The sequence below is a fragment of the Andrena cerasifolii genome, chromosome 15, assembly GCF_050908995.1.
Source record: "Andrena cerasifolii isolate SP2316 chromosome 15, iyAndCera1_principal, whole genome shotgun sequence".
Classification (NCBI taxonomy): Eukaryota; Metazoa; Arthropoda; class Insecta; order Hymenoptera; family Andrenidae; genus Andrena; species Andrena cerasifolii.
The window spans coordinates 8,014,265-8,038,883 of record NC_135132.1 but is presented as its reverse complement, the minus strand read 5'-3'; the positions used below and the strand labels follow the sequence as shown (position 1 = coordinate 8,038,883).

General features: G+C 44.4%; 4 protein-coding genes, 1 long non-coding RNA gene and 1 other non-coding gene across 13 annotated transcripts; 3 read left to right on the top strand and 3 right to left on the bottom strand.

Moving 5' to 3' along the window:
* The first annotated feature begins 9 nt into the window (after positions 1 to 9).
* Positions 10 to 7,022, top strand: Ctl5 (C-type lectin 5). 3 transcript variants are annotated; one of them, XM_076828114.1, is made up of 6 exons: positions 10 to 465; positions 1,702 to 4,866; positions 5,771 to 5,874; positions 5,959 to 6,153; positions 6,229 to 6,434; positions 6,506 to 7,022. In XM_076828114.1, the coding sequence occupies exons 3-6, from the start codon at positions 5,781 to 5,783 to the stop codon at positions 6,662 to 6,664; spliced, it is 654 nt and encodes a 217-aa protein (XP_076684229.1). In that variant the 5' UTR covers positions 10 to 465; positions 1,702 to 4,866; positions 5,771 to 5,780; the 3' UTR covers positions 6,665 to 7,022. The 3 variants fall into 3 exon arrangements, with proteins under 3 accessions (XP_076684229.1, XP_076684227.1, XP_076684226.1); XM_076828112.1 differs by lacking the exon at positions 1,702 to 4,866; XM_076828111.1 differs by having other exon boundaries at positions 10 to 4,866.
* Positions 3,601 to 5,912, bottom strand: LOC143377144 (uncharacterized). 2 transcript variants are annotated; one of them, XR_013087249.1, is made up of 3 exons: positions 5,749 to 5,912; positions 5,571 to 5,667; positions 3,601 to 5,488 (listed from the first exon to the last, which is right to left on the bottom strand). It is a non-coding gene; the product is annotated as an uncharacterized LOC143377144 (long non-coding RNA). The 2 variants fall into 2 exon arrangements; XR_013087248.1 differs by having other exon boundaries at positions 3,601 to 5,667.
* Positions 7,023 to 7,066: 44 nt separating the features above from the next.
* Rpl35 (ribosomal protein L35) lies at positions 7,067 to 8,582 on the bottom strand. The gene is made up of 3 exons (XM_076828118.1): positions 8,446 to 8,582; positions 7,866 to 8,002; positions 7,067 to 7,346 (listed from the first exon to the last, which is right to left on the bottom strand). Exons 1-3 carry the CDS (start codon positions 8,446 to 8,448, stop codon positions 7,115 to 7,117), a joined length of 372 nt encoding a protein of 123 aa, XP_076684233.1. The 5' UTR covers positions 8,449 to 8,582; the 3' UTR covers positions 7,067 to 7,114.
* Positions 8,583 to 9,534: 952 nt separating this feature from the next.
* On the top strand, positions 9,535 to 12,072 carry Uri (unconventional prefoldin RPB5 interactor). 2 transcript variants are annotated; one of them, XM_076827672.1, is made up of 7 exons: positions 9,535 to 9,964; positions 10,171 to 10,420; positions 10,490 to 10,636; positions 10,696 to 10,843; positions 10,905 to 11,391; positions 11,446 to 11,590; positions 11,716 to 12,072. In XM_076827672.1, exons 1-6 carry the CDS (start codon positions 9,902 to 9,904, stop codon positions 11,578 to 11,580), a joined length of 1,230 nt encoding a protein of 409 aa, XP_076683787.1. In that variant the 5' UTR covers positions 9,535 to 9,901; the 3' UTR covers positions 11,581 to 11,590; positions 11,716 to 12,072. The 2 variants fall into 2 exon arrangements, with proteins under 2 accessions (XP_076683787.1, XP_076683788.1); XM_076827673.1 differs by having other exon boundaries at positions 11,661 to 12,072.
* Positions 12,073 to 14,193: 2,121 nt separating this feature from the next.
* LOC143376898 (uncharacterized) lies at positions 14,194 to 23,412 on the top strand. 4 transcript variants are annotated; one of them, XM_076827675.1, is made up of 5 exons: positions 14,194 to 15,335; positions 15,404 to 15,425; positions 19,168 to 19,344; positions 22,708 to 23,014; positions 23,153 to 23,412. In XM_076827675.1, exons 2-5 carry the CDS (start codon positions 15,405 to 15,407, stop codon positions 23,326 to 23,328), a joined length of 681 nt encoding a protein of 226 aa, XP_076683790.1. In that variant the 5' UTR covers positions 14,194 to 15,335; position 15,404; the 3' UTR covers positions 23,329 to 23,412. The 4 variants fall into 4 exon arrangements, with proteins under 4 accessions (XP_076683790.1, XP_076683789.1, XP_076683791.1 ...); XM_076827674.1 differs by lacking the exons at positions 14,194 to 15,335; positions 15,404 to 15,425 and adding an exon at positions 15,437 to 15,828; XM_076827676.1 differs by lacking the exons at positions 14,194 to 15,335; positions 15,404 to 15,425 and adding an exon at positions 15,700 to 16,616.
* Positions 23,413 to 23,739: 327 nt separating this feature from the next.
* On the bottom strand, positions 23,740 to 23,930 carry LOC143377428 (U2 spliceosomal RNA). Its single transcript, XR_013087335.1, has one exon. It is a non-coding gene; the product is annotated as a U2 spliceosomal RNA (small nuclear RNA).
* Positions 23,931 to 24,619: the final 689 nt, after the last annotated feature.

Here is a 24,619-nt window from a genome sequence, read left to right as displayed (position 1 = left end):
GGCCTGCAACGCGAGGAAAAACGAATTCTAGCACCGAAAGACGACTTCGAGGAAGGCTCGACTGGCGAATCGGACGGTGGAGGGGGCTTGGGCCGGCGGGGAGGGGGGAGGGCGTTCAGTGAGAGGTGCTGGGAATTATCCAGGGCCCCTTTCAGGCCCCCGAAGATGTTCCCCAGACACGCTCGGGTGGGAAGAATCTGGGTTACTCGAGCCAGAAGGGAATGTGGGCCGGCTATATACCGGTTGCCTGCCCGTACACCGCAGTTCATTCTTCTTTCTCGCCGCGATCGACGAGCCGTGGACGAGCTTTGCGTCGTTGGACCAGCCTAAAACACCGCAGCCCGGCGCAACTCTCATTCGCCGACGCATTCGTGGCCATTCTTCGTGCTGCACGGACCATAATTTCCGCTCGAGGATCCCGAGGGATAGACAAGCCCATAAGAAGGCAGTAGGAAGATTCCATAGGTAAGTGCAGCAGGAGAAATCGAAAGCGGCAGCCTCAGGATCGAACGGATCGCCTCGCGTGACCCGCGCTGTGACACCGCCGGGGCTTTCTCTTTGGCCATCCTTTTCCTATTAGCCGTTTTGCCGCCCTTCCCTGCGCATCTGCGCGCCCCTCTCGCGCAGTGCCTGCGCACGACTTGAAAAGCGCGATTTTTCGAGGGAATGCTCGCAACTCGATTCTGATTTTAAAGAGAATTTTTTTTAGGGAAATTCACTCTGGAGGGGAGGAATCAGATCTTAGTCATCGCGTTTTTTTTTTTTTTAAATGCATTTTTCTTTTTTTCTTTTTGTAGTACGATGCAGCATAACAAATCGAAGGGTTTTTGTATTTAAAGTTTTGTTCTATCTTGCAGCGTTACAAAAAAAACACGTGAAAAATTTTGGGGGCTGATTTTGCACCTTCAGAGTGAATTTTAGTAGGAAATATATTCTACAGTAACACGGAATTTTTGGGTTGGGAATGCACTTATCATTTTGGTTAATGAAAACGTTTTTTTAATTCTAACTGCGTGAGAATATAATTTGTACTGCGCTCCATTTTGCATTGCTTAAAAACCAAAAATTCCGCCGAATAACGTTGGAATAATTTATACGATATCTTTTCACTAAAAATTTCGATGATACGTATTCGAGAAAATTACTATTTTGCCGCCCATTTCGACACCAAATTAAAGCCTTTGTTTTGGCAAACAAAAGGGAGCATAATTATTGATGCTTGCCTAATTAACGGCGCACATCGAATTGCCCGTAATGAATGGCTCGCCCTTAATTACGCATTTCGCTATTTCGTCCCTGTATTCTACGTTTTATCAAATTCGCGGCATGAGAATCAGCCCCGTAGTTCCCACGCTTTCCATATTCAAGAAATTTAGCGAGCAAGTCTCTTAAATGAACTCTTCACCGATTATTAAACACGACATATTCCCCATACACATAATTAACATAATAACATTAAAAACAATAATGATTCATTACTCAAAGTAGATTCCCCTACCATTAATAACTTAATCGCCTAACTTAATAATAATAACTATTTCAAAATTATTCACGCGTCACCTTTTTATGCAGTAACTATTTTCGCAAATAAATGCAGATTGCTACTAGACAAAATCACGATAATAATAGAAAAATAATGGAAAGGTTAGTTTCTTTGTAGCGAACAAATTTTTTAAGGTTAAGGTATTTATTCTCTTTTAGGTTACATTCGTCATTTTTAGCCGAATGAAATTGCGCGCAACCGCAATTCTGCAATGCACCTTGCCATTTCATTCGAGTAAAAGATTCTACGCGGCACTAGCACCCCACCACGGTACTCGACCTCGGTTTTTTTAGGTAAACACGCTTGTTTTGAAGATCGCTCACTTTCTCTCCGATTCGCGAGAACGGCGAATAGGTTTATCTTCGCGAAGGTACTTTCCTTGCGTAAGATCGGCGCGAGTCGTACGCAACTATGCAACCAGTAACATACACCACTGAAGTATTACTTGGATCGAGGATTTATGGCCCGATCTTACGAGATCCTTCGCGAAAGGAAAATAGAAACTGACACCCATTCGGGTTTACTTCTAATTGAAAATTCCTCTGCGAGTGGAATTAATAGAGAGAAACCTTCATCCTTATCGTACAGACGATGTCCAAGTAAAAGTTCGAGGAAACGTGAGCTGAAAAGCTACACGCTCTCACAGAAGTGGGACAAATTCCCGGAATTTTTTCCTTAGGAAATTCAGATGCTAATTAACGCTACCTGTGAAAGCCGAAACTAGTCATTAAATAAATTTTGATGTCTTTACCATCAAATAAATAGATTCAACTGTATACAGGCCGAGTCACCTATTTCTACCACCTTAAATTACTTGCAAACTTATGTGACTGGAAAATTCGTACAACACCTATCATACCTATCTCGATAAAAAAGCAAAATAGCGAAAATCTAATTATCACATCGCACGCCTCTCTTGATACCACACAACTCTTGTCTGAAACATTTTTCTATATAACAAACAGTTTAGAAGTAATTTAAAGTGGTAGAGTTAGGTGTCCCACCCTGTACATTGACTGTTAAACGGAAAGTGAGTTCAATTTTATTTAGAGTAATTCTCAATGGGTTCACGAGGATCTAATTTCCCATTACTAGTAATAAAATCGATATCCATAGATCCTACCCTAAATGCAGCTACGTCCCCTCGTAAACATTTAAAAAACGCTGCCCACAATTATTCGACCACCTCGTTCCCTCTACGAATGCTAAGCACACAGACCCACATATTTCAAGAGATACTCAATTTTCGACCCAATGGGTGTCACCAGTGACCCACATGTCAAGCAGCCATTTGAATAAAGATGACTTTTTAACGTAGGAATGCGAGTGCTTTCAGTTCGTCGACATGCCGGTCCCGAGCAACCATTAAAACCTTTCCTACACAGTATTTCCAACAAAACCTATCCCGCATTCTAATGGAAATCCGCCCGAATATCGGTCCCCACGAGGAGCTGATTAGGAAGAAATGGAACACGCGGTAAGGGGTAACGATCGTCGATCGATCTGGATCGAGCGAAAGTCGAAAATGAACCGACACCAATTTTCATCCTTTTTTCTCCCCTCCCGTCCAACGCGACAGCCACGCTCCTACTCGTTTTTGTATCGGTGTACTCGTCCCGAATACGACGAGACCACCTTGTATGCAGCGGGCTTACTCGGCAGACGAGGAGCCGTTAAGAGAGACGCAGAACACACAGCCAACTTCGTAACCGGACGATATAAAGCCGGCCAGATAACGGTTCCATCCAGCACACATGCGGATACGAAATAAACCCACCGTCCCTCCCCCTTCCTCTATCGCAGTAGCCAGTATTTTCACCCTATGGCTAGGGACAATGCGGAGGGACATGTCGCGAAAAAAGTATCTAGAGCCCACAGATCGCTCGGGAATGGGATATCGCTTGCAAGTAGGGCAGATTCCTAACGAAATGTGGTCGAGCCCGTACGGAGGTGATACGATATTACTTGATATCACGCGATGAAATGAAACTCCGGGGCAGCGTTTTCCAATTAAATTTCCCACACTAAACTTTTGGCGCAACACTAAACCTCAACAGTTTCTTTTATTTTTATAAAATGTGCATACTAACAACACCGCGCCGGTTCAAATTTTGCAATCAGATGTGTATGTCTCTCGTCGAATAATTTAAAGATTTTCGTAATATTTAAGTTTTATTGTAAGATAACTTTTCGCGGAACATCAATTGGGAAACGCTGCTTTAATGGAATATAAAATTGAAGAGAGAAATGGGTCAATTTATTCCTAAAACGCGGGTCATTCTATTGCCAATGTTTTTCTTTTTTTATGTTTTTGGAATGGGTCGGAAAAAATCTAGACACCGTCAGCTGAGAGTTATCGACACAGTCGATGTTTTCGTGGCTTTCTTTTTTAGTGCGGAAAGTGGAGCAGAGATGGCGCTATTAGATATTTCCTAAGGAAAATTTTAAAAAATTTTCCTCGTTGCACGTAGGTTTGCGAAAGTATACTGAATAGGAAACCAACACCCGGTTTCTTAATCCTTCATAATTATTACGCAATACATGTGCGAGAACTGTCGAAAGCCGCATCCGGCAGATTGTCCAGTTTAGAAATCCTGTTAACACCTTCCGTCCGAATTACGTGCCGTTGGATAGTCAATTCGACTTTCAACTTTTCAGAAACATACAACTCTTCTGATCAATAAAATGATTCGAACAGAACCTAGAGACCCATTACTCGATTTGAAAACTCCCTCCCTTTCACATAACCTAACATTTGCTAAAAAGAAATTACCGAAACCGTGCCGCTGTACATTATACTTAATTTTTGACTCTCGAGAAATAAATAATCTAAGTAGGAGTTACGATTCGTTACTCAACCCTAAACCCAATCTCAAATTTCCCTACCGCTCACATAACCTAACATTTATTCCAGAAAAAATAGAACTGTGCGATATAATTCGATCCATCCCAGTTAATTAAACCCGTGGTCACCGTTGGCGGAACAAATGCACGTTTCCGTCGGGCAGACGTTGCGTCAGCCAATAATTCAATTCAATTAATGCAGCATTGCTCCAACCGCAAGAAATATCGTACGAACGAATTACCTACGCGGCGTAGCAATCTCTCCCCGACAATGGTTACGAATTATTCCTGAATCTTCCGTTCGAATTCTGTAACAGAGACTTTCAATCGCTCGGTTTATCGCTTCCGCGATACCTGGGCATTCGTTTGCTCCAGGTGAACGGCCGCTGACAGTCTAATTCTCAGCGAAAGCAAGACTTCATCAAGCTCGTAATAGCGCGGAATTCCAAACGTGGTCATCAAACGCGACCGCAGAAAGTGTAATACAGTGGAGTCTGTATTACCCGAATAGTTAGAAAGCACGACACCAATATAAGAAACTGGTTACGCCACAAAAAAGCAAAGAATCGCTTCCTCTTCGTTGGAATCTTCCACTCCAGCTATTCATTACACCCCTCTTCAAATACTAACCATCTACTACAGCCGGTTTCATTGATCAATTCTATTTTATGCAAATAATTACTTCTGCAAAATTTTCCTAGCAAAGGTGATTGTTCCGAAAGATTTGCCGTTATAACATTTTTCGAAACTTTGCGCCGAAATGTTAATTCGCTTTTGCCAGAGGATATCGCGCATTGTAATCGTGATTTACAAGTTGGGGGACGCTACAGCAATTAATTACGCGTCGTATGCCCCTGTCGCGGAGACGATTTAGAAAGTTACAGGTCCACGGAGCGGCGATGAAAGTTACCGGTACATTATAAAAAGAAGAAAAAAAACGGCCAGTGCCTGTTGCAAAATCACCTGACATTTTTCACCGTCAAGCAGCGTGAGAGAGAGATCCACGGAGATGCGTCTCCTTTCCTTCTCGAATCATAACTCACTCCTGAAAAGCCTCCTTTCACCCTCGGCGGAGATTCGTTCCCAGGGAACTCTTACCTACTAGAGATTCAGCACGGAAAATAATTTCCTCCTGACCGAGCGCTTCCTCTCGAAGAAATTGAAACTAATGAATAATAATTACTCTGAGATGCTTCCTTGGAAACTTCTTCCTTAAGCGACTACTTCGACACTAGTTTCTTCCGAGCGGAGGTTCCTCGGGGTCCTACACTCGGGAGACGCTGGAAAAGATAACGAGGCACCGGCTGAATTAATACTGCGCGCCACGTGTCCCATGCTTTACGACTGCAATATTCAATTACTTTTATTTTCCTATTTTCGAAGACTCAAGAATATGAAGGCGATATGGCTGATGGTGCTGCTTGCTGGCGTAGCGGTGGACGCTCAACGTCGACTTGCCCTTCCTGACCCACGCAGCTGTGCCAACCGTAAGCGCTTTTCAAACACGGGAGGGCTGTTTTGCTGCTCTTTGCGAAACAGGCGGGGATAATTGGAACTGAATGTCTTTTCAGGGGTGCGACACGCTAGCTACAGAGACGCCAGGGGCGTAGCACACTCGTACTTCTTCAGTTGGGAGCACCAGCCGACTAGAAGCCTCGAAGTAGATTGGCTCGATTCTCGTAACATCTGCAGGAGACACTGTATGGACGCGGTTTCCCTCGAGACGCCGCAGGAGAACGAGTTTATTAAACAGAGAGTCGTTCGAGGTAAAGCCATCGCCTTATTGCTGCGGAACTGGCAGACCTTTATGCCTTGTTATATGAAAATCTGATCGCCAACAGGAAATGTGAGGTACATTTGGACATCGGGACGGAAGTGTAACTTCAATGGTTGCGACAGACCAGACCTTCAACCGCAGAATGTCAACGGATGGTTCTGGTCGGGCTCCGGGGCCAAAATAGGGCCCACCAGTCAGCGTAACTCCGGCGACTGGAGCAACACTGGTGGCTACGGACAGCCACAGCCGGACAATCGCGAGGCTGCTCAGGTATCTACTGCGATTTCTCTTCGTATTAATAGTTTTAATACAAATTTACCAATTAACAATTTCTGTTACAGGGTAACGACGAGTCCTGCTTGTCGATTCTGAACAACTTCTACAACGACGGAATCAAATGGCACGACGTGGCCTGCCACCATCGAAAACCATTCGTCTGCGAAGACAGTGACGAACTCCTCAACTTCGTGGCCTCTAGAAACCCCGGCGTACGCCTTTAAGCTCCCCTTAGTCCTCTCTGTTAATTCTTGAACGTTCAACATCTAAGCTTATTCGATCGATCGGAGATCTTGGATAAAAGTCTTCTGCGTCTGTATTATACTTATAAATCATGTATCATCCGTTCATTGCGATTCAATGCTAAATTAATTCTCATTCCCGCGTATTCATTCTCAAGTTAAGTTAATTGTAACTCTTAATAAAACTGTCTACGTAAATATTCGAAGGTGCGTTGTGAAATTCAAAGGCTAGACGTTGAACAATCAGGGATTACGGTCGATTCTCCATCGAGTGGAAGCTGTCTCTCTAATTTTAGCTTTTGTACTCTTTTCTATAGAAAATAAAAAGCATTCGCCAATACTTTCGGACGTTCGCCTTTTCTTTCTCCAGACGAATCACGGCGGTGAATTTTTAGAAAATCTTTATTTTGTCCCTTATCGATACCTCGCAGCTTACACCTTTACAGCATATTTCCTTATGGGGAAGGTGGACCTCTTGCGGATTTCTTTCAGGTTCTTTTTGTTCGCCTGGAAAGGTGTCAATGCCCTTCGGATCGCCCGAGTCTTCTTCGGCCTCAGGTCCAGAGGCTTGTACTTCTTATTTTTGTACAACAGGCGCAGATTCTCCTTCTGCTTTTGGTGCATGATAATGTACACCCTAGCTATCGCTTTCCTCACAACTCGGCTGAAAGAAACAAAAAGAATTGCTCGCCTCGTAAACAAACAACCCGGCGATCTAAAAAATTTTCTTCTTCTTTCTGAACATTCTTTTCGAAGATCAGAGCTTCTACGCCAGCGCTATCCAAGGTCTCTGACGTGGGAGCATGGGGTTCCCCCACTCTCGTCCACGTTGTCAGGGATACCGCGCGACGCTAGTCCGTCATGGCAGCCTTCGTAGCATCGCGCGATCTCCTTGACAACGGAATGCACGCTGCGCGAAAAAAAGATCGGAAGGAGAAGCAGGCACGTGAGGAGCTCCTACTCTGGACAGCGCTGTTCTACGCTGTGGAAAATGTTATCAAACGAATGTTTTCAATTCTATCGAGCGCACAATTTTGAATTCAAGTTCTGAATGGAATCTCGGCGGCTCTTTTTAGAAAACGAGCTCAACGAGTCACAAGTATGCTTCGTTTTACAACTGCGATGTTCTGCTTCGACGATACGTCGGTAGATTAGTAGAAGGACCATCGAAGTTTGTACGTACATCTTTGAAAGCTTCGAAGCAGCTCCGCCAGTGACTTTGGCGACGCGCAGATTTGTCAGCTCCGTTTTCAGGTCCTCCAGCTGCTTCAGCAGCTCCTTCTTGTCTTTCGTCCGCAGCTCGGAACACTTAACCTTACCCTGAAATAACAATCACGTCACTATTCTCAGAAATACACTTTTAAACACTTCGGCAATTGCGGTCGAACATCTAGACAGTCAATGACGCATGTTTTCTCAGATAATATCCCGACGAACGGAGAATTTTACGACCCCTACGATGTTAAGTTTCGATTAAGCCGAAATCGTGTTTTTGCGACTTGGGAAGATTACCGAGGTGTAATTAATATCGACGGGTACAGCTGATGAAGCGGAAAATAGTTAATTAGAACCGGGAGGTTAGACATTCTGTTGAGGTAGGAAGAGAGGTTATGTGTGAGGTGATTCTTCTTAACACTGCGCGACGGAAAGAAATTTATGAACATTTGGGTCCTGCTCGCGCCCGGGAAAGAGATTATTAAACATTCAAAGGATGATCGATTAAGATGTTTTAGATGTAAACGGATTTTCACTTGTACACTAACCATCTTGCGTTAATTCTCCTTCGACGGGAAAAGAAACAAGGAAAGAGTTCACGAATCAATGAGATATGTAGACTGCTTTTCTATGATGGGGATCACTGAGACGATGATGGCGCTACGTAGCGGACGAACGAAGAAGCTATTATTTTAGTAATAAGCGAGAAAAGTAGTTTTATTGAAAAAAGAAGAGTTATTTTGTTGACTTGCAGTGGACTTTCTATAAGATCGAGTTTAACTATTAAAGAATTTTTGAAATAGTACTAGAAGCAACTTTTGAGGTTAGAATTTAAACGGACATAGAATTGAAGGTTATGAGAAATTGGTACAATAATTTTTATTGGAATTACAACGTAACTAGATAATTCACGTAATTCGAAAGAAAATTTTTATGTAATGTGTCAATGGAAAGAATATTAGGGAAATATTCATTTTCCTGGGTTAACGAGTGAAGAATTCTGTCGTATTTGAATGTACATTAAAGGGGATAGACATTATTTTTTAATGTACTACGTGCGCAATGAAATCTCGCTTCATTTTCGAGAAAATCGACTTTGAAATTCTTGACGTTGCGTCCAGTCGCGTATAGGAAAACGTACCTTAATGAAAATCGCGGGCGATTTGGGCGTAAGTGGAATTCGCCCGAGAAAAGTTGTCAACCTTACTCTAGTGATCCTCTAGACAGTAATGGGAACAACGTGTATCGTCGCTGATTGGTTGCCGCGATTTGGAGCAAAAGCGGAAGTAGACAGAGAAAGAAACTGTAAAAAAGAAAGAGACAGGAATGCTGATAGAAAGAGACAGAAAAAGAGAGAGAGAGAAATACTGATAGAAAAAGACAGAAAGAGAGAGAGAAATACTGATAGAAAAAGACAGAAAGAGAGAGAGAAATACTGATAGAAAGACATAGATAAACGTTTAGGTTATGTTATTTCCGGTTTTGCTCCAAAATGGCTGCGGTTATACCAATCGCTCCCTAGAGGATCACTACCCTACTCCTGCCTCCCGAGACACGCTCTGAGAAATGGCATTCCCATCTATAACACGAGGGTTCGTGGCGCGAACGACAGCGCCACGCGGCCGTTTTTTAAGTAATCGATTCGTTTGAATTTCTGACTGCTGTTCTAACAAAATTTCTCCGCCTATTACACTGATAACAATGCGAATGCGAATATCATATTACGTACAATCTTCATAAACTACAAATAAACAACGCTACGGAATGCCATTTTCACCACGCATTCGTCTCTTTATCGCAATAATGAAAATAGATTTTCTAAATATCAAACAGTTTGCTAATATATATATATGAACTTCGGAATGCAAGCAACGGTAGGGAGACAGGAGTGGGGTTGACAACTATTCTAATCGGCAGTGTAGTATTTATGTATCGTCAATAAATATCTTTCACCATCTTTGACTGTATATTCCTTTATAAACATTGTCCATTAACCTCCTCGCAATGAACTACGAAGATGAAGCACGCAACTTTCAACGAGCACTTTTGGACGAAGCCTTTTTGAAGGTAGACTTTCTAACAAACGAAAACAATAGTCCCTAAAATCAGAACCTTCATTTTCGATCAAATCGAGAAATTTATAATTTCCACTTTACGAAACAACCTAACCTACATTCGCATCGTTCGGTTCTTTGCTTACTTCAGAAGACCGCAGTTAACACTTCGACCTGCAATTACAATGCTTTCTAACAGTTCTCCATTATTTCTTCAAGGTGATCCATCAGAACGAAGAACAGCAGAAAGTTTGGGCGGCCTACAAAAATGGCCACTTAAAAGTCGCCGAGGCGTTGAGCGCCTTCCAAAAGGATTTGAGCGTAAGCTGCATGGTGCCGATAGGCAAGCGAGCGTTCATGAAAGGAAAATTAATTCACACCAACGAGGTGCTCGCTTGCCTGGGCGACGGCTACTTCGCAAAGTACAGTGCCGCCGGTGCGGCTGCGCTGTGCGAACGAAGAGTGCGACGTACGTTCCATGAGTTATATTCGTAGTTCGAATAAAAACTTGATATGAACACTTGATGTTTTCTATTAGGAGCGGAAGAAAAGTTGAAGCAGCTAAACGCGGAGCGAGACTTGTACGAGACTAGAATGACGGTGATAGACAGCGACGCGTTCGAGGACTGCGCAGGCAGCGAAATCGTGGAGCACTGGAACGAGGAGCAAATCGACGAATGGAAAAGTAATCGCCTCTTATCTCTAAATGCTGCGTATAAAGAACTAAGCGAATCCCTTTTGCAGCGAAACACAGGGAGAGGGAGAGGAAGTACCACCAGAAACTGGCCGAACGTAAGCAAGAAGAGAAGAGAAAGATCGAGACGGAGGAGGATCTGTTTCACAGACTCGATCAGCTTGAGATCGAGGAAGAGTTGGCGGACGAGTTTAACAGGCACGTGGTTTCGTTTGTAATTGAATTCACAGATTTAGTAACAGACTAGTATGTTTTACAGATTGGAAGACGAGCGGTACGAACTCTTCGGGGAAGAGTTAGAGGAAGGAGAATATTACGAGACGGAAAGCTCCTCGGAGAGCGGGAGGGAAGACTCCAAAGTGGAAGAGAAAAGCACAGTTGAATCCGAAGAAATTGTTGAACCCAAGCGTAAGATCAAAAGATCGGTTTCATTTGTAGAGCCGGAATTGAGTGAAACGAAAGGCGGAGACCCTCCGGAAGAGAAGGAAGCCTGCAGCGAGGATGCGGAAGGCTCGGAGGAAGATATCCAACGTATAGAATTTCGTCACTCTGGTACGAATTCGGTTGCAGAGTCGGGCGATTCGATAGCAACACCAGCAGATATTTATAGGATATTTTCGAAGCCGAAGTCGATCTTAAAAAGGTCTCCGAATGACATTCCTGCGGGGCAGGCTGCGCTAGCTGATTATGAAACGGAGGAGGAGGAGGAGGAAGAACAAATAATTAAACCCTCTGCATACGAAACTGTAAGGAATTAAAATGTTGTCTCTCGAACGAATTAATGCACACTCGAATTTTAGGTGGTGAAGGACATTAAGGAAAGAAGTACGGCAACATTAACGAACACTGCTTCCAAGCCGGACTACGAAAGCAGGCCGGTCAGCAAATTTAAGAAACACCGTCAGTCGAAACAACATCTACCTGCGGAGTCTTAGAAAACTTTCGGTATAATTTTTTTTTAATAAAAAAATTCTTTCGTAACGAAATCTGACTTTCGCCTTTATGTCCGGTGCAGCGTTGGATGGTCGGTCCAACTCTATTCGCTCATCCTTACGTAATACTCTGGGCAGAGCGAAGATAAGAATGTTTCGCTCTGCGCAACCCTCGTTTATTTTCAATCGAGGATTAAGGAGGACCTCGTGCGTCAAAGGTGACGAAAGAACTCGCGCCTGGCGCCAAGATGATGCCTTTCTTCTTCGACTTAATTCATTATTCACGCGATGGTGTTTCATAACAAGCTAGAGAGATCGAATTGTCTGGAGGATGATTGTGCAATATCGAATTGAATTTAGAGCATCCTCCTTTGTAACCGCCGCGACCTTGTCCATCATGCTCGCTGAAGAGAGATGATGGAAGGGCATTGTTCTCGGAATTTTCTTGAAACCACCAAATGATTAAATACCAAATATACTCAGTTGCAGATTCTACGAAGCGAAATTCCTAATTTAATTCTTCTGCGCTCAGCGTTGCCAGCCATCGACAGTGTAAGAATGATCGAAGACATCGCAAGTCACTTAAGCGGATGTCTGCAATATTTTATTAAGTGGAAGGGATTGCAAAGTTTGCGGAGGCACTTGTGCAACGGACGTAACGAATTTTTGAGCCCAACAATGCAGCGACTTCCCTGTTACCGAAAACCAACGGGGCCGTTGTTAATTAAGTAAATCGTCCAGCGGGTAGCAGCGCGTGTTTATCGCAACGCGATTGTTTCCGTTGACGTAACGGCGAGCAACAATCACGGGGGAAAGGTTACGAAAGGGAATCGAAAGTGTGAAATTCGCACCGCGTTAAATAAACAATAAACCCGCCTTGATTAGGTTCCGTTTGACTCATTGATCCCGGGAGATTAGATCGGGCGGCCCGATTAGGGGGCGCATTGTCGCGGAACCAGATCGGCGATCATTAATCTCGTTACGGCTTGCGGATGGAAAACGGTCCTAGGACATGGAAAACAGTTCTCAGGGCAACGCTTGGGACGATCCCGGCTGGCTAATTAGCTTAAGCTTTTCAGCTCTAAGACGTAATTATAGGTCTCCGGACTCCAGGTTACGTTCCGAGCTCTGAATCATAGTAGTAGGTCTTCTGGACTTCAAAGCTCAATTTTCTGAGCTCCAAATCGTAGTACTAGGTCGTTGGACTTCACAGCTGTAGTTCTTGAGCTCCGAATCAGAAATATTAAATCTCTAGACTTCCTACTTCAAGTTTCGAAGCTCTAAGTGACATAATACATCTCTTGACATTATTGAAACCTAATTCAGTATTTTTTAACCGACTTCAAAAACGTAAAAATGCACTAAAAAGTAACAAATAATTTTTTCCGTTATTTAATCTACGACCATCAATTATTTTAAGTCGGCGCCTCATTATTTGCATGTGCAAATCTAGCGTCGACTTAAAAAAAATTAATAGTCGTAGATCAAACGAGGGAAAAAATTATTTCTTACTTTTTAATGCATTTTTATGTTTTTGAAGTCGGTTTTAATTTTCTTTCATAATCCAATAATAAAAATGAAGACAATAGAAAATCTGGACACTCCAAATTTGATTCTCATATTCCCCCAAATTCCTCCCCCCTCAAATTTCATACTTATCACTTCTCCGATCTTCTTAAGTTCCCAACAATGTCTATTAAACAATCCTCGAGAACAAACGAGAAGAGATCGGCAATCAGAGACTGGGCCCACACTCCAAATAACTCGAGGAACACCAGGGATGACTTGCGAAATGCGATTCCCCGTAACAATGTAACGACGCGGTCGTTCAATCACAATGACCAAGGTAAAACGCAATTTTAGCGCTATCCAAACACGCGTTACTTTCTAAATCAGTCTGCGTGCCGATCTCGTCGTACCCTGTATCCATTTGCGTTACACATTGTGCTCGGGCTCGTGCCATTTCTTGTCACGCGCCGCCGCGCGCTGAAGTTTACACGGAAACGGAGTCACGAAGACCGTGAGATGAAGGATACTTGATGTGTTACGATCTCTCGGCTGAAAAACAAACAATCATCATTTCTCAAAGAAAGTTTTTCGGCACTATGACGTAGCTTGTGAAACCAGGAGCCAGTGGCGGATTTAAGAAAAAAGGCCCAGGTGGCAAAAGTTCTGAGGGGCCCATTTTTGGGGAAAATGAAGAGGTAGTTTACTAAAATCGGGCTAAGTGTAGTAGAACAGAAAAAAATATAGTATTTGGATAACTATACCTAATCATAATTTTTTTTGGAAATGGGGCCCTGGGAAGACCTGGGCAGGGGCCTAGGCGGCAACTGCTCATCAGCCACCCTGTTAACTCCGCCACTGCCAGGAGCTTAACTAATCAGATTGTTTTATCTGCCCCTCTCTGAGATCAGAGTAAAATACAAAATATTCCACAAAGTAGAAAGACATAGATCCCAAAGAATTTTACTGAAACCTAGGATCTACGTTAACACATGGGCTCTCCCTTAAAACACTAATACCCAATTAAATTAATTAAGTAACAAGAGAGACGTGGCGGATTTAACAGGGTGGTCGATGAGCAGTTGCCACCTGGGCCCATACCTAGGGCCCCATCTTTAAAAAAATTATGATTTTAACCAAACTATATTTTTTCCTGTATTATCACACTGAGCCCGGCTTTAGTAAACTACCGCTTTATTTTCCCGAAAAATGGGCCCCTGCTCAGAAGGCCCCCCTAGGGCCCTTTCTTCAAAAATACATTATGATTTTATCAAAGCACTATATTTTTTTCTATACTTTTCTGTACACTTGCCCCCTTTTAGTTAAGTAGCTCTTCATTTTCCCGAAGAAATGGGCCTCACGGAACGTTTGCCACCTGGGCCTTTTTTCTTAAGTCGTAAGGATCACCTGTACCAAATGGCGCTCTTATTTTCCCTGCCATATATGTAGCAACGTTCATTATCCAGAACTCAGAATAACAGAAACAAAATAACTCAGATCTGATCAAGTTCTCAACCTAGACCCGACCCAACTTTTTCCCAATCCGTGTGCATTTCACCTGTGAATTGAATTCCATCCGCAGCGCTGCCATTCCATTTACCAAACAAAGAGCAAACCATGTAACTCTCCCCAGCTTGCCTCAACCTTAGCACATCTCTCTTTAATATAAACACACCCTTCAGCGCTGAAGCTCTCCTCAGCCTCCATCTCGCAGCTTCCCCAAAACTCCACTTCACCGTTGCTCTAAAAACCTGCCCCTGTCAGCCACTACCCCCACCATGCCCCAGTAGGCAGACGAGCCTGGCACCCCAGGATTGCGCCACCGGTCGAAAGCAAGGATCCGCGCGAGGGTATGGACAATGGTCCTGCCTTAATTAAGCCTCGATTAGCTAATTAGCCGGCTGCGGGGAGGTTCGCGCCGGGCCAGCTAGCTCCGCGCCAGTCCCACGCGGTGAAGTAATCAGCTTTCTCCGCTCTGGATGAGACGCGTTCCTCTCATACGCGCGTCGGCCCCGAAATCGCGCATGCCGCTGTGTGGAGAACAATGGGAACTAAAGCGCGGGCTTTCCACACGCCTGGCGTTCCTATGTGAACTGGAGTACCAGGGGGAGGAGAGAGATGCAGAGGTTGATCCTCGCTGATCCTCCACCCGGGGGTCCTCCTCCAGCTGGATATCGGTGTGCATCCGACGAATCCGTGCCCGACAGGAAACGATTCTCTGTAGGCGTAGCCGGGCTCCCTATATAAGCTAGGTATGCGCTAAAACGTCACCATAATTCAGCATTTCGTTCCGACAGTGATCCAGTTTTCTTCACCTTAGTATGGATAGGATAGTGCGACAGGTAATTACCTGTTCCTGGCTGGATAAGTGACCTGCTGGAAGCTCATACATTGGTGCCCGGTGCTTACTCCCATGACGCTGTCTCTGTGCATTTCGGTTGATTCGTGAGCAGTGACCGGAGGACCCATTCTGCTTTGGGCCTGCTTGGCGGAGTACTCTCTGGGCTGAGTATCATAGTATAATTAACTTTTGGGGGGGGGTGCTTCTTCGGGGCAGCGTGGGGCTTCTCGAGTGTTGTTCAATAATCGTCGAGGAAGTGGTGATGAGTATAACCGAGGGAATATTGACGGTCGAAGAGAACTACTGAATTTGCTTGAGAGATGTCTTCCTGGACAGCTATTGAATCACTCGCTAACATTACCTGGATCTTGGTATTTCCCAACGCCAAGCATTTCTATTACTCGGTACTTTCTATTGTATTATCCTAGGGTTCCTCTCCGCCACTTAAGCCTGAAATTGTTTACAGTAATTGCTATTATAGTTTAGATGTAATGATATCCTCTTCGCCACTAATGGCCCCCTTCAGGGGTAAAGCACATATAATCTTTCTCGGTTTGCACTCGTTATTAACAGCCATTTACTTTCACTGTGGCTTCAACGTTTTTACGTCCTTAGCTGCTGAAAATGGTAAAGGCCGTGTGGTTAGTTTGCAAAATTAAAACTTTCCTCCCTGGAGCTGTGATTAGCTACCACGTGCCCTTATTGTGTCATAGGTGATCTGTTATTAAGCGTAACAGAGTATCTAGGATACAAAGCAGGGAATTAAGTAATGTAATTACGCACACCTTGAGACTTCTTCTTTGTCGCCTTCCTGCTTTCTTCTCTTAATCAATCCGCAGTGCCCCTAACTGCAAATAAGCCAGTGCATTCCGGAAGCTACTCAGAGTCCTTGCTTCGAGTAGCACCACTGCATCTCGCAGTCATTGCAAAATGCAACTTCCTAGACCCTGAGGACTCAGGAACCAAAGTGTCCCATCAGGGACCTCAAACCCTCCGCCATAGTTTACCAAAGAACAAACGTTGCAACCTCCGCGAACGCAGTTACCACCGCTCCTGAGGTTTGAACAGAGCGGGAGAAAAGTGCGCAAGTCTCCCTTAGAGTGGTAAATCGAAAGAGTTGAACGCAACCAGTACCCATCAGTGTGCCAAGTGTAGCCCAGCTTCCACACAGCGGGCTGTTGCATTTCATTATGTAAGTGCACTTGGTCGCGTGTAATCGTCTGCGTTAATGGCGGTGCAAGGGACGTGCGGTTAACATGAGAATATAAATAACAACACAAGCATTTCGCAAGCTGGTACGTGCGGGTATTCTAACACCGCGTTAAATGGCGTAATGCACGCTTCGGCATTGCTCGTTACGAAGATGTTTCAGGGAGAGCTACAGCTTTTCGTCGATGGCTTAAGATCCTCAGAGATGATTCCCCTTAATTCTTATTCCTCTGGAAACATTGCTTCTTACTTCCTGGAGTACTTGATGTTTGGCTCCTATGCTTCATATTCTTCATTTCGGTTCCGGTGGCATTAAAATTGGAAATGGAAAGTTCTTCCAGCTTTATGTTGCCTGGGCGACTACTCAGCCTACAGTTTCACTGAAAAGAGGTTGCGAATACAGTTTCTTCAGTTTCATTAGAGTATTATAATAAATGGGTGAACACATTCGGTGAATATTCATCCACATTTAGGGGCACGCTGTGTATCTGGGTTAATTCTCCTACAATTAGTACCTAATAACTCTGCTGGCGGTCTGAATGCACCGCAGATAATCAGCTCTCGTAATTAGCGACCTAAAAAGACTACTCAGCACCTCGTCTCTCCAGCTGCCAAGGTAAACAATGGCACCCTTTGTCGTACAAATCACTTGCAATCTCTTCGTTTCGAATCTGCTCTTCGATCTGTACATTTCTACTTTCCACAGCGTAATTCTCCATCGATTCTTCTACGCCACGTCGATTACGAGATACTATTCCGCTTCGAATCCTTGCTTCTTCAGCAGCTTTTAAAGGAAATTCCTCGATCCACGCTGAGAAACATGCGGCACTAAAAATAACCGATGGGATCGTCCATATCCTGGATGACTGAACAGGAAACAATTACGTGTACTTTCTCGTCGATGGGATTTTCAATTTCAGGGTTGAGTCTTGTTCAATTACCCCGCAGTGAAGGGCAATTGGGAATCTGAATCATCCTCCCACGTTATACGCACAAACTCGCCGTTCCCTTGTACGATGCAATCCTCTGAAACTTCTGTGATACCAAATCAGAAATTCTTCAGAACTCTTATTCTTCGCGAGCTTTATTCGTGACACAGAAAGAAAAACCCTCCGTGTCCGTTGCCTGTGCATTGTGATAAGAAATTAGATCTTAATGAGTTGTTCTTGAATGGAAGTTTAGAATTAAAAGTTCCCGCTTGAATTGCGGCTTCTTCAGCTGCGTGCACCTCGAAAGCTTTTCTCTGCAAAGAAGAGATCACGCTTCTTCTTTTCTTCTCTTCTCTTCTTCATCTCTTCTTCTCTTTTTCATCTCTTCTTTTCTTCTCTTTTGCTTTTCTTCTGCTCTTCTTTTCTTCTCTTTTGCTTTTCTTCTTCTCTTCTTCATCTCTTCTGTTCTTCTCTTTTGCTTTTCTTCTTCTCTTCTTCATCTCTTCTTTTCTTCTCTTTTGCTTTTCTTTTTCTCTTCTTCATCTCTTGTTTTCATCTATTCTCTTTTTCTTTTCTTCTCTTTTTCATCTCTTCTTTTCTTCTATTCTCTTTTCTTTTCTTCTCTTCTTCATCTCTTCTTTTTTATTCTGTTTTTCTTTTCTTCTTCTCTTTTTCATCTCTTCTTTTCTTCTATTCTCTTTTTCCTTTGTTTTTCTCTTCTTCATCTCTTCTTTTCTTCTATTTTCTTTTTCTTTTCTTCTATTTTCTTTTTCTTTTCTTCTATTTTCTTTTTCTTTTCTTCTATTTTCTTTTTCTTTTCTTCTATTTTCTTTTTCTTTTCTTCTATTTTCTTTTTCTTTTCTTCTATTTTCTTTTTCTTTTCTTCTATTTTCTTTTTCTTTTCTTCTATTTTCTTTTTCTTTTCTTCTTCTCTTCTTTTCTTCTTCTCTTCTTTTCTTCTCCTCTTCTTTTCTTCTCCTCTTCTTTTCTCCTTCATTTTTTCCCTTCTTCCCTTCTTCTCTCCTTTTCTTCTCCCCTTTCTTTTTGCAATTACCTTCAACCTCCCGCCGGTTTTGAGCTCGTGAGTGACGCAACGGTTCGACTAGCAGTTCCCACGACGCGGCCAGAAGCAGAGGAAAACTCGGGCTCACGACTCTAATTTCTCGCCTACGCAACGCCGACCGCTTGATCATCTCTCGGGCTTTTCAGCGACTCGTGCGCCTGGGAATCCATCTGATACGCTTCGAATCAGCGTTTTCGCGCCTTCGTTCCGGTACCGGTGCACCGTGGATCAGGAAGGGGGTGTCGTAACTCGCGCTGACACGGCTTAAGCATAACACGCACAGCCAAACGACGAGATGATCGTTAATTACCTAGCCGCAGAGGATCCCGGAGCGGAGCACTCGTTTCCCTTCACATCAATGCCCGCAAGTCTCATTTCGGGGGGCCTAGACTTCCAGCATTTTCCCTGATCCTTCAGCAAAGTATAAGAGTCGGTTGCTCAAGCTTCTCTCAGAATTTCCTTCAGAATTTTAATAGCATTCAACAGTACCCCCTTGAATTTTCGAAACGTTAAATCCTCCAAAAGTGAACTTCAATTTGCAGGTACTACTTGCCTTAATGGTGAGCTCAGCAATCGTCCATAGCGAGCCTCCATTGAGCGCTCAATATGGTGTCCCAGGGAATTACGCTGGCGGCAACAATCAGGGACCAACAGCCGGCGGGAACGGCGTAGCAAATCATCATTTTGACAATGGAAACGACAACGACTATGCGGACCAGGTGGGTAATCCGCAAGAACTTAGAATTAAATACGTGCAATGGTAACAATTTATATCCTAGCTGCAATTTTAATCACCTCCGTTGCTCAAACTTAACAGCAATTTCTTCCACCGACTGCCAGATTTTCTTGAAACTGACCCGCTTCTGCAGCAATACACTCAAGTAGCATAATGCCGCAGAGAAAGAAGCAGTCCACGCGCTCGAATACCAAGGAAAGGATGAAGGCGAGAGACAAGAAGCTTTAATAGCAGATTGCAGCGTTCAGATCGCAGATCCATTCAGCCTCTGCCAGCGTTTCCTCACCCATATTGTTTCGCAGAAGGCTCAAGGGTCGCCAGTAGATCTGGGTTAACTCTGCTTCCACAAGTAACATTGAACTTTGTCGAACCAGGCATGCCTGATCTGTTGCGCAGAGCTGAAGTGGACCGAGCACTCCCATCCAACGTTGAGGCCCCTTCGGGGCCTCAGGACCTCCTCCCTTTGCCTTCGCTTACTTTCTTCGCGAAGTATCGCTGTGATATGCCGCGGTGGAGTTTAAAAGCCACGATGGGAAACGTTTGAAGTTAGCAGATGTCAGTTTGATAATTCATTGCTGGTTGGGAAGGTGTTGCGCCTCGAATCTTTCATAATTGCTTATCCCAGCTGGGGAGGGGACGCGAGGAGTTATCGCGGAGGATCGTTTAAACGAGAACGTTTCGCTGGATCTAGGAAATAATTGCTCCCCTGCCGTCATTAAGCGAATTTATGTGGCTCGGGCAACCAGGCTCGGTTGCGACACGCAACAATAACCACTCCTTCAGCGTCTGCCGAAGTGGCGAAACGTTAACGCGCTCGTTTACAATGTGGCGAGGCTGATGGGAAGCCAGAAGACATCTTGCCTCAGTCTTTCCACTCTCTTTCCATAAATGGGTCCCTCTGGAAGAATCATCCGAGCGCGAAGTGCTAAACTTCACTGGACTCCTCGCGCTACCAGAGGCGAGCACAGCTTTCTGGGGCAGAGGAGTGTTTAATCAGAGACATTTCTTCTTCTTTGGGGGCAAGAAGAGGTGCTGGGAGGCGAGCTGGTATCAAGTTTACTCAAACGCGCAGCAGAGTATGAACTTTAAAGCTTCTTCTGTCCGTCATCGTGGTAACCGTGGTTTCTTCTTCAGAAGAAACTTCTATAGTCTTCCAAGAAGAATATTCCGAGGCTGCTGAAGCTCACTGAAGAAATGGCTGTGCCGAATACGTTCGAGCAGGCTTCTTCGAGCTCTTGATGGGAGATTGATGATTCCGGCAGACGGGGGGCAAGAGATGAAGAGCTGTTGCAGTCGCAACGCAACGGAGGAGCGAGGTAGCTCCGTTTTCTAGACGCCTGTGGGACGAGGAGCACGTGGCCGACCGGTAAACGAGTTTATCACGTATGAAATCAGGAATGCGAGTCGGCGTAATTCTCCGCGAGGAGCGTAATGGAGGTGCAAAGATGCGCCGCCGCGGCGAACGCAGAACAGACGCGCTCGCTCAATCCTGCGCTTCAAGTGAACGTGGTACGCGAGGGAAATGTGAGGCTTAGATCTCAATCATCAGTCCCTAAATTTTTGCGGATTGAAATACGCAGGCATGCGCTTCTGTTTGATCTGCGAATCTAGGTGAAGAGATTGTCACTTCGAGTGAAAGTAGACTGGGGATTAGCTTCTATACCTGAAGGAGGAGGACAATTTGCACAACGCGGAGGCTTCCATAGCGCATTCAAGTAATCATAAACCATACTTCTTGGGGACCACTTGAGGCCCTCATCTCCAGAATATGAAAAGAGTGTGCGCTCCCAATTTAAAGCACATTGCAACAGATGTGGCGCTAAGTTTCTAATTTGGGGAATTACAGATTAGTCTAGACTCCCAAATTAGGAGCAACTGTAGGTTGCTAATTTCAGCCAACTCCAGAACAGTTTGAACAGCGCATCCCCTGATCTCCCCGCGCGTCGTTAATCACCAAGCAAGGCTAGCCGTTCGTTAGGCCAGCGAGTCACTTTCGTTGGACGGTATGAGAAGAGGAAAAGAAGAATCGGCGGGCAGTGTGCGCGATCGCGTAATACCAGCGCGCTTTCTTCGACTCGGTCTGGAAGTGGAGCAGACGCTGGGTGAAGATGGTGATTTAATCTGGCTCGCGCCAGGCCACCGTGCCCCCGGGGGCTGAATCTTCGCGCGAATGCACATAACCGGACCGTTTAGATCCTCAGGACGATTAGCTAATCGGCAGTAACGATTCCCCGTGGATATTATGCCTGCGGTCGGCGGTTCACCCTATTAATATTCTTGCGCCACGCCGTAATTTGCGCCGCGGCGCAGATGGATGTGTAGCACTGCCGCGACGGGACGGGGATTTCGGTGACGGTGCTGTTCTTGGGCCCGCGATGCGTGTCACTTGGATACTCTCCCTTGAGGCTGCGTCGATGCTTCGGAGTGGAGGCAAATTGGGGAGGGAGTGTTCTTCACTTTCTTCTGCTGGGGCTTCTGAAATGAGAAGAGGGATGTGACTACCGATTCGATTGATGAGGATCAGGTCCTTTGTTGTGAAGTATGAAGTGTTATTTTGGGTTTAAATTCATGAAAATCCAGAGAATAAACCAAATTTCCTGGAACTTTATTTAAAAAATCCCTTATTTTTCAAAACTGATCTTTATTAAGTTTATACTAAAAAAGGGAATATTTTTAAAATTCAGTTTTAAAATTTTAATTAAGGCGGCACTATAAAATGTGTTATTAAAAGCAAGAGAGGTATATTTTTCTTTACCATCATCCCAAAGTTGCCCCCCTCTGGAAAAAGCCTTAGGACGCCCTTGATTGCGATACCTCAAAGAAAGTTATCCTCCTGTTTGCGGAGAAACAGTTTCAGCTACCCTAACAGCATCTCCACGTTCTAACCCAATAGGAAACAATGGACCAATAACGAAGCCGCTGAACTGGGTTATGGAAACACCGCAGAGGCAATACGAAGAGTCACTCTAATAGAAAGTGCGACGACACGAGCTCTGATCGGCACCTACAATGCTAATGAAGATCATGTGTACACTCCATACAATAGAAATTACAGGATATAACCGTCCATTGTTCTGCGCACTCCTATAACGGCTGCATTAGATTACAAAACTGCGCAAAACCCCATTAAGAGATGAAAACAAAGTTCTTAGCTGCAAGTAGATATGTACTTTACAACTTAGTTTCAGAAGCAGAAGTAAAAGTCGATGAAGTTGCATACTCCACAAACTGTTTATCAGAACGAAATATCCCCCTTTTACTCTGGGATATTTTTACTCCCAGCAAAATTATCTGCACTCTAAAAAATGCGAGACGAATTGGTGCGATAAGCAAGCTATTGTTTCAGCCTATGTCGTACGAGTTTGGGTATGCAGTGAAGGACCAGGCAACTGGAAACGACTTCGGCAGACGGGAGACCAGCGACGGCGAGACTGTGCGAGGGGAGTACAGGGTGCAGCTTCCGGATGGGAGGACGCAAATAGTGACTTACACCGCTGATTGGAGGACAGGCTTCCACGCTGACGTGAGGTACGAGGGCACAGCGACTTACCCTGACCAGTACAACACCCAGAACAACGGTTACAACGCTAACAACCAGGGCGGGCAAGGCTTCGGCTACCAGGGTAACAATGTTGGCAGTGGATACAACGGAGGTACTTCGCTTTCCTGCAATTTAGAATAGTACTGATTGGTATGCGACAGCGAGCGAAAGAGTGTTTCTTTAATTTTACGAATACTTTCTGTACCTTTAATTGCGAGAAGTTAATTGTAGTTGTGTCTTAATATCGAAGGGAACAACGGTGGATATAATTACCAACCCCCCAGTGGAAACTTCAACAATGGCAACAACTATAATAACTATCAGTTTGGATCTAACTCCTTGGACAACAGTTACAACAACTTCGGCGCCCGCAATGGCTACAACACGAGGACTCCGTCGACAACGTATGGGCCAGCCTTCCACTGATCATAGTACAATTTTAATTAGCGTAGGATGAGAGGCGTCCTGTGTGATCAGCTCTTGCTTTTGTAATAAAACCATTTCTAACTACCTTCTGGTGTATTAATTCTTTTCATTTCTTCACTGTTAACATTGTATTTGGCTTTGAGAGGGGTACTTTGACAGTTCTCTGGTGTCGAAGATGTTTAAACAATTTTACGAAACTGCTGTGAAAATGTAAGAGTTTAAGGGACTCTTTAGTTAGGAGATAGAAGATCGACTTGGAGGCATAGTCTGATTAAGTTGAAATTCGGCCCCCTCCTCTCTCACTTCCTCAGACTACTCGCTCGATTTCGTTCCCCAGTGTTAGTCTCTACTGGGGAGGTGGTTAAACAAACACTCCAAGAGTGATTTAGGACAGGACTATTCTTTAGATAGTGTTATTGAGCCAATCCTGACGGTGCTGCAGTGCCAGGCTGACTCGCGACGGAGGTGGTGCGAGCACCAACACTCCGTCAATTTCCAAAAATCAGTTTAATATTCTGACTCCCCAATGGGGAGTGTATCAGATATTAAGCTGATAAGAACAGATACTACACTTTGATCTTAGCCATAGGCCGAGAAGCGATACACTACACTGTTTTTCCTTTCGATATAACAGTTCTACCTCCCAAAGTCTCCAGCGAGAAGCAGCAGCCACCTAGCGACAACTTTCGTAAACTTCGAAACACGCGCAAACTTCCCCCGGGAGCCCTACGTGCATGTAGACAGGGTGCCCCAGAAATGGTGGAGTTCCTTGAAAAGGGTGACTCGTGGGGTGGCACGTGTGCATCGTAAGCGCCTGTTCCTCAAGCGTCTACGATGCACGCGTATTTATGTGAAATTCAAAGTCAATTTTCTCGAAAACGAAGCCTTCGCCGCAATTTCGTCACTCTTGATTTTCGTCTTATTTTTGCCTGTTCAATTACCCGACACAGTATTGACCATCTGTAGAGAAACACCCTGTAAATAAAGGAACTCAGAATTTTCAAACTCGATTTTCTCGAATTTGGCTCAAAAGCGCGTCTTATTGCTTTAGTGTCCGAGTGAAGACCTTCGGGTACTTACACTAAGTATCAACATTTTCTGAAATTGCCAAACCTGAAGCTCGTCCCCTTGTCAGATGCGAGTTGCCATATTGAATTAATTTGAAATTGCCTCGACTCTTTTAAAATAAAATATTGGAATAGGGGCGCCAAATTTTCAAATCCGTCCCTGAAGACCTCAAAACCGATCTAAGACACCTGTACAAGTTCACAGAGATCTGAACAGTGACTCT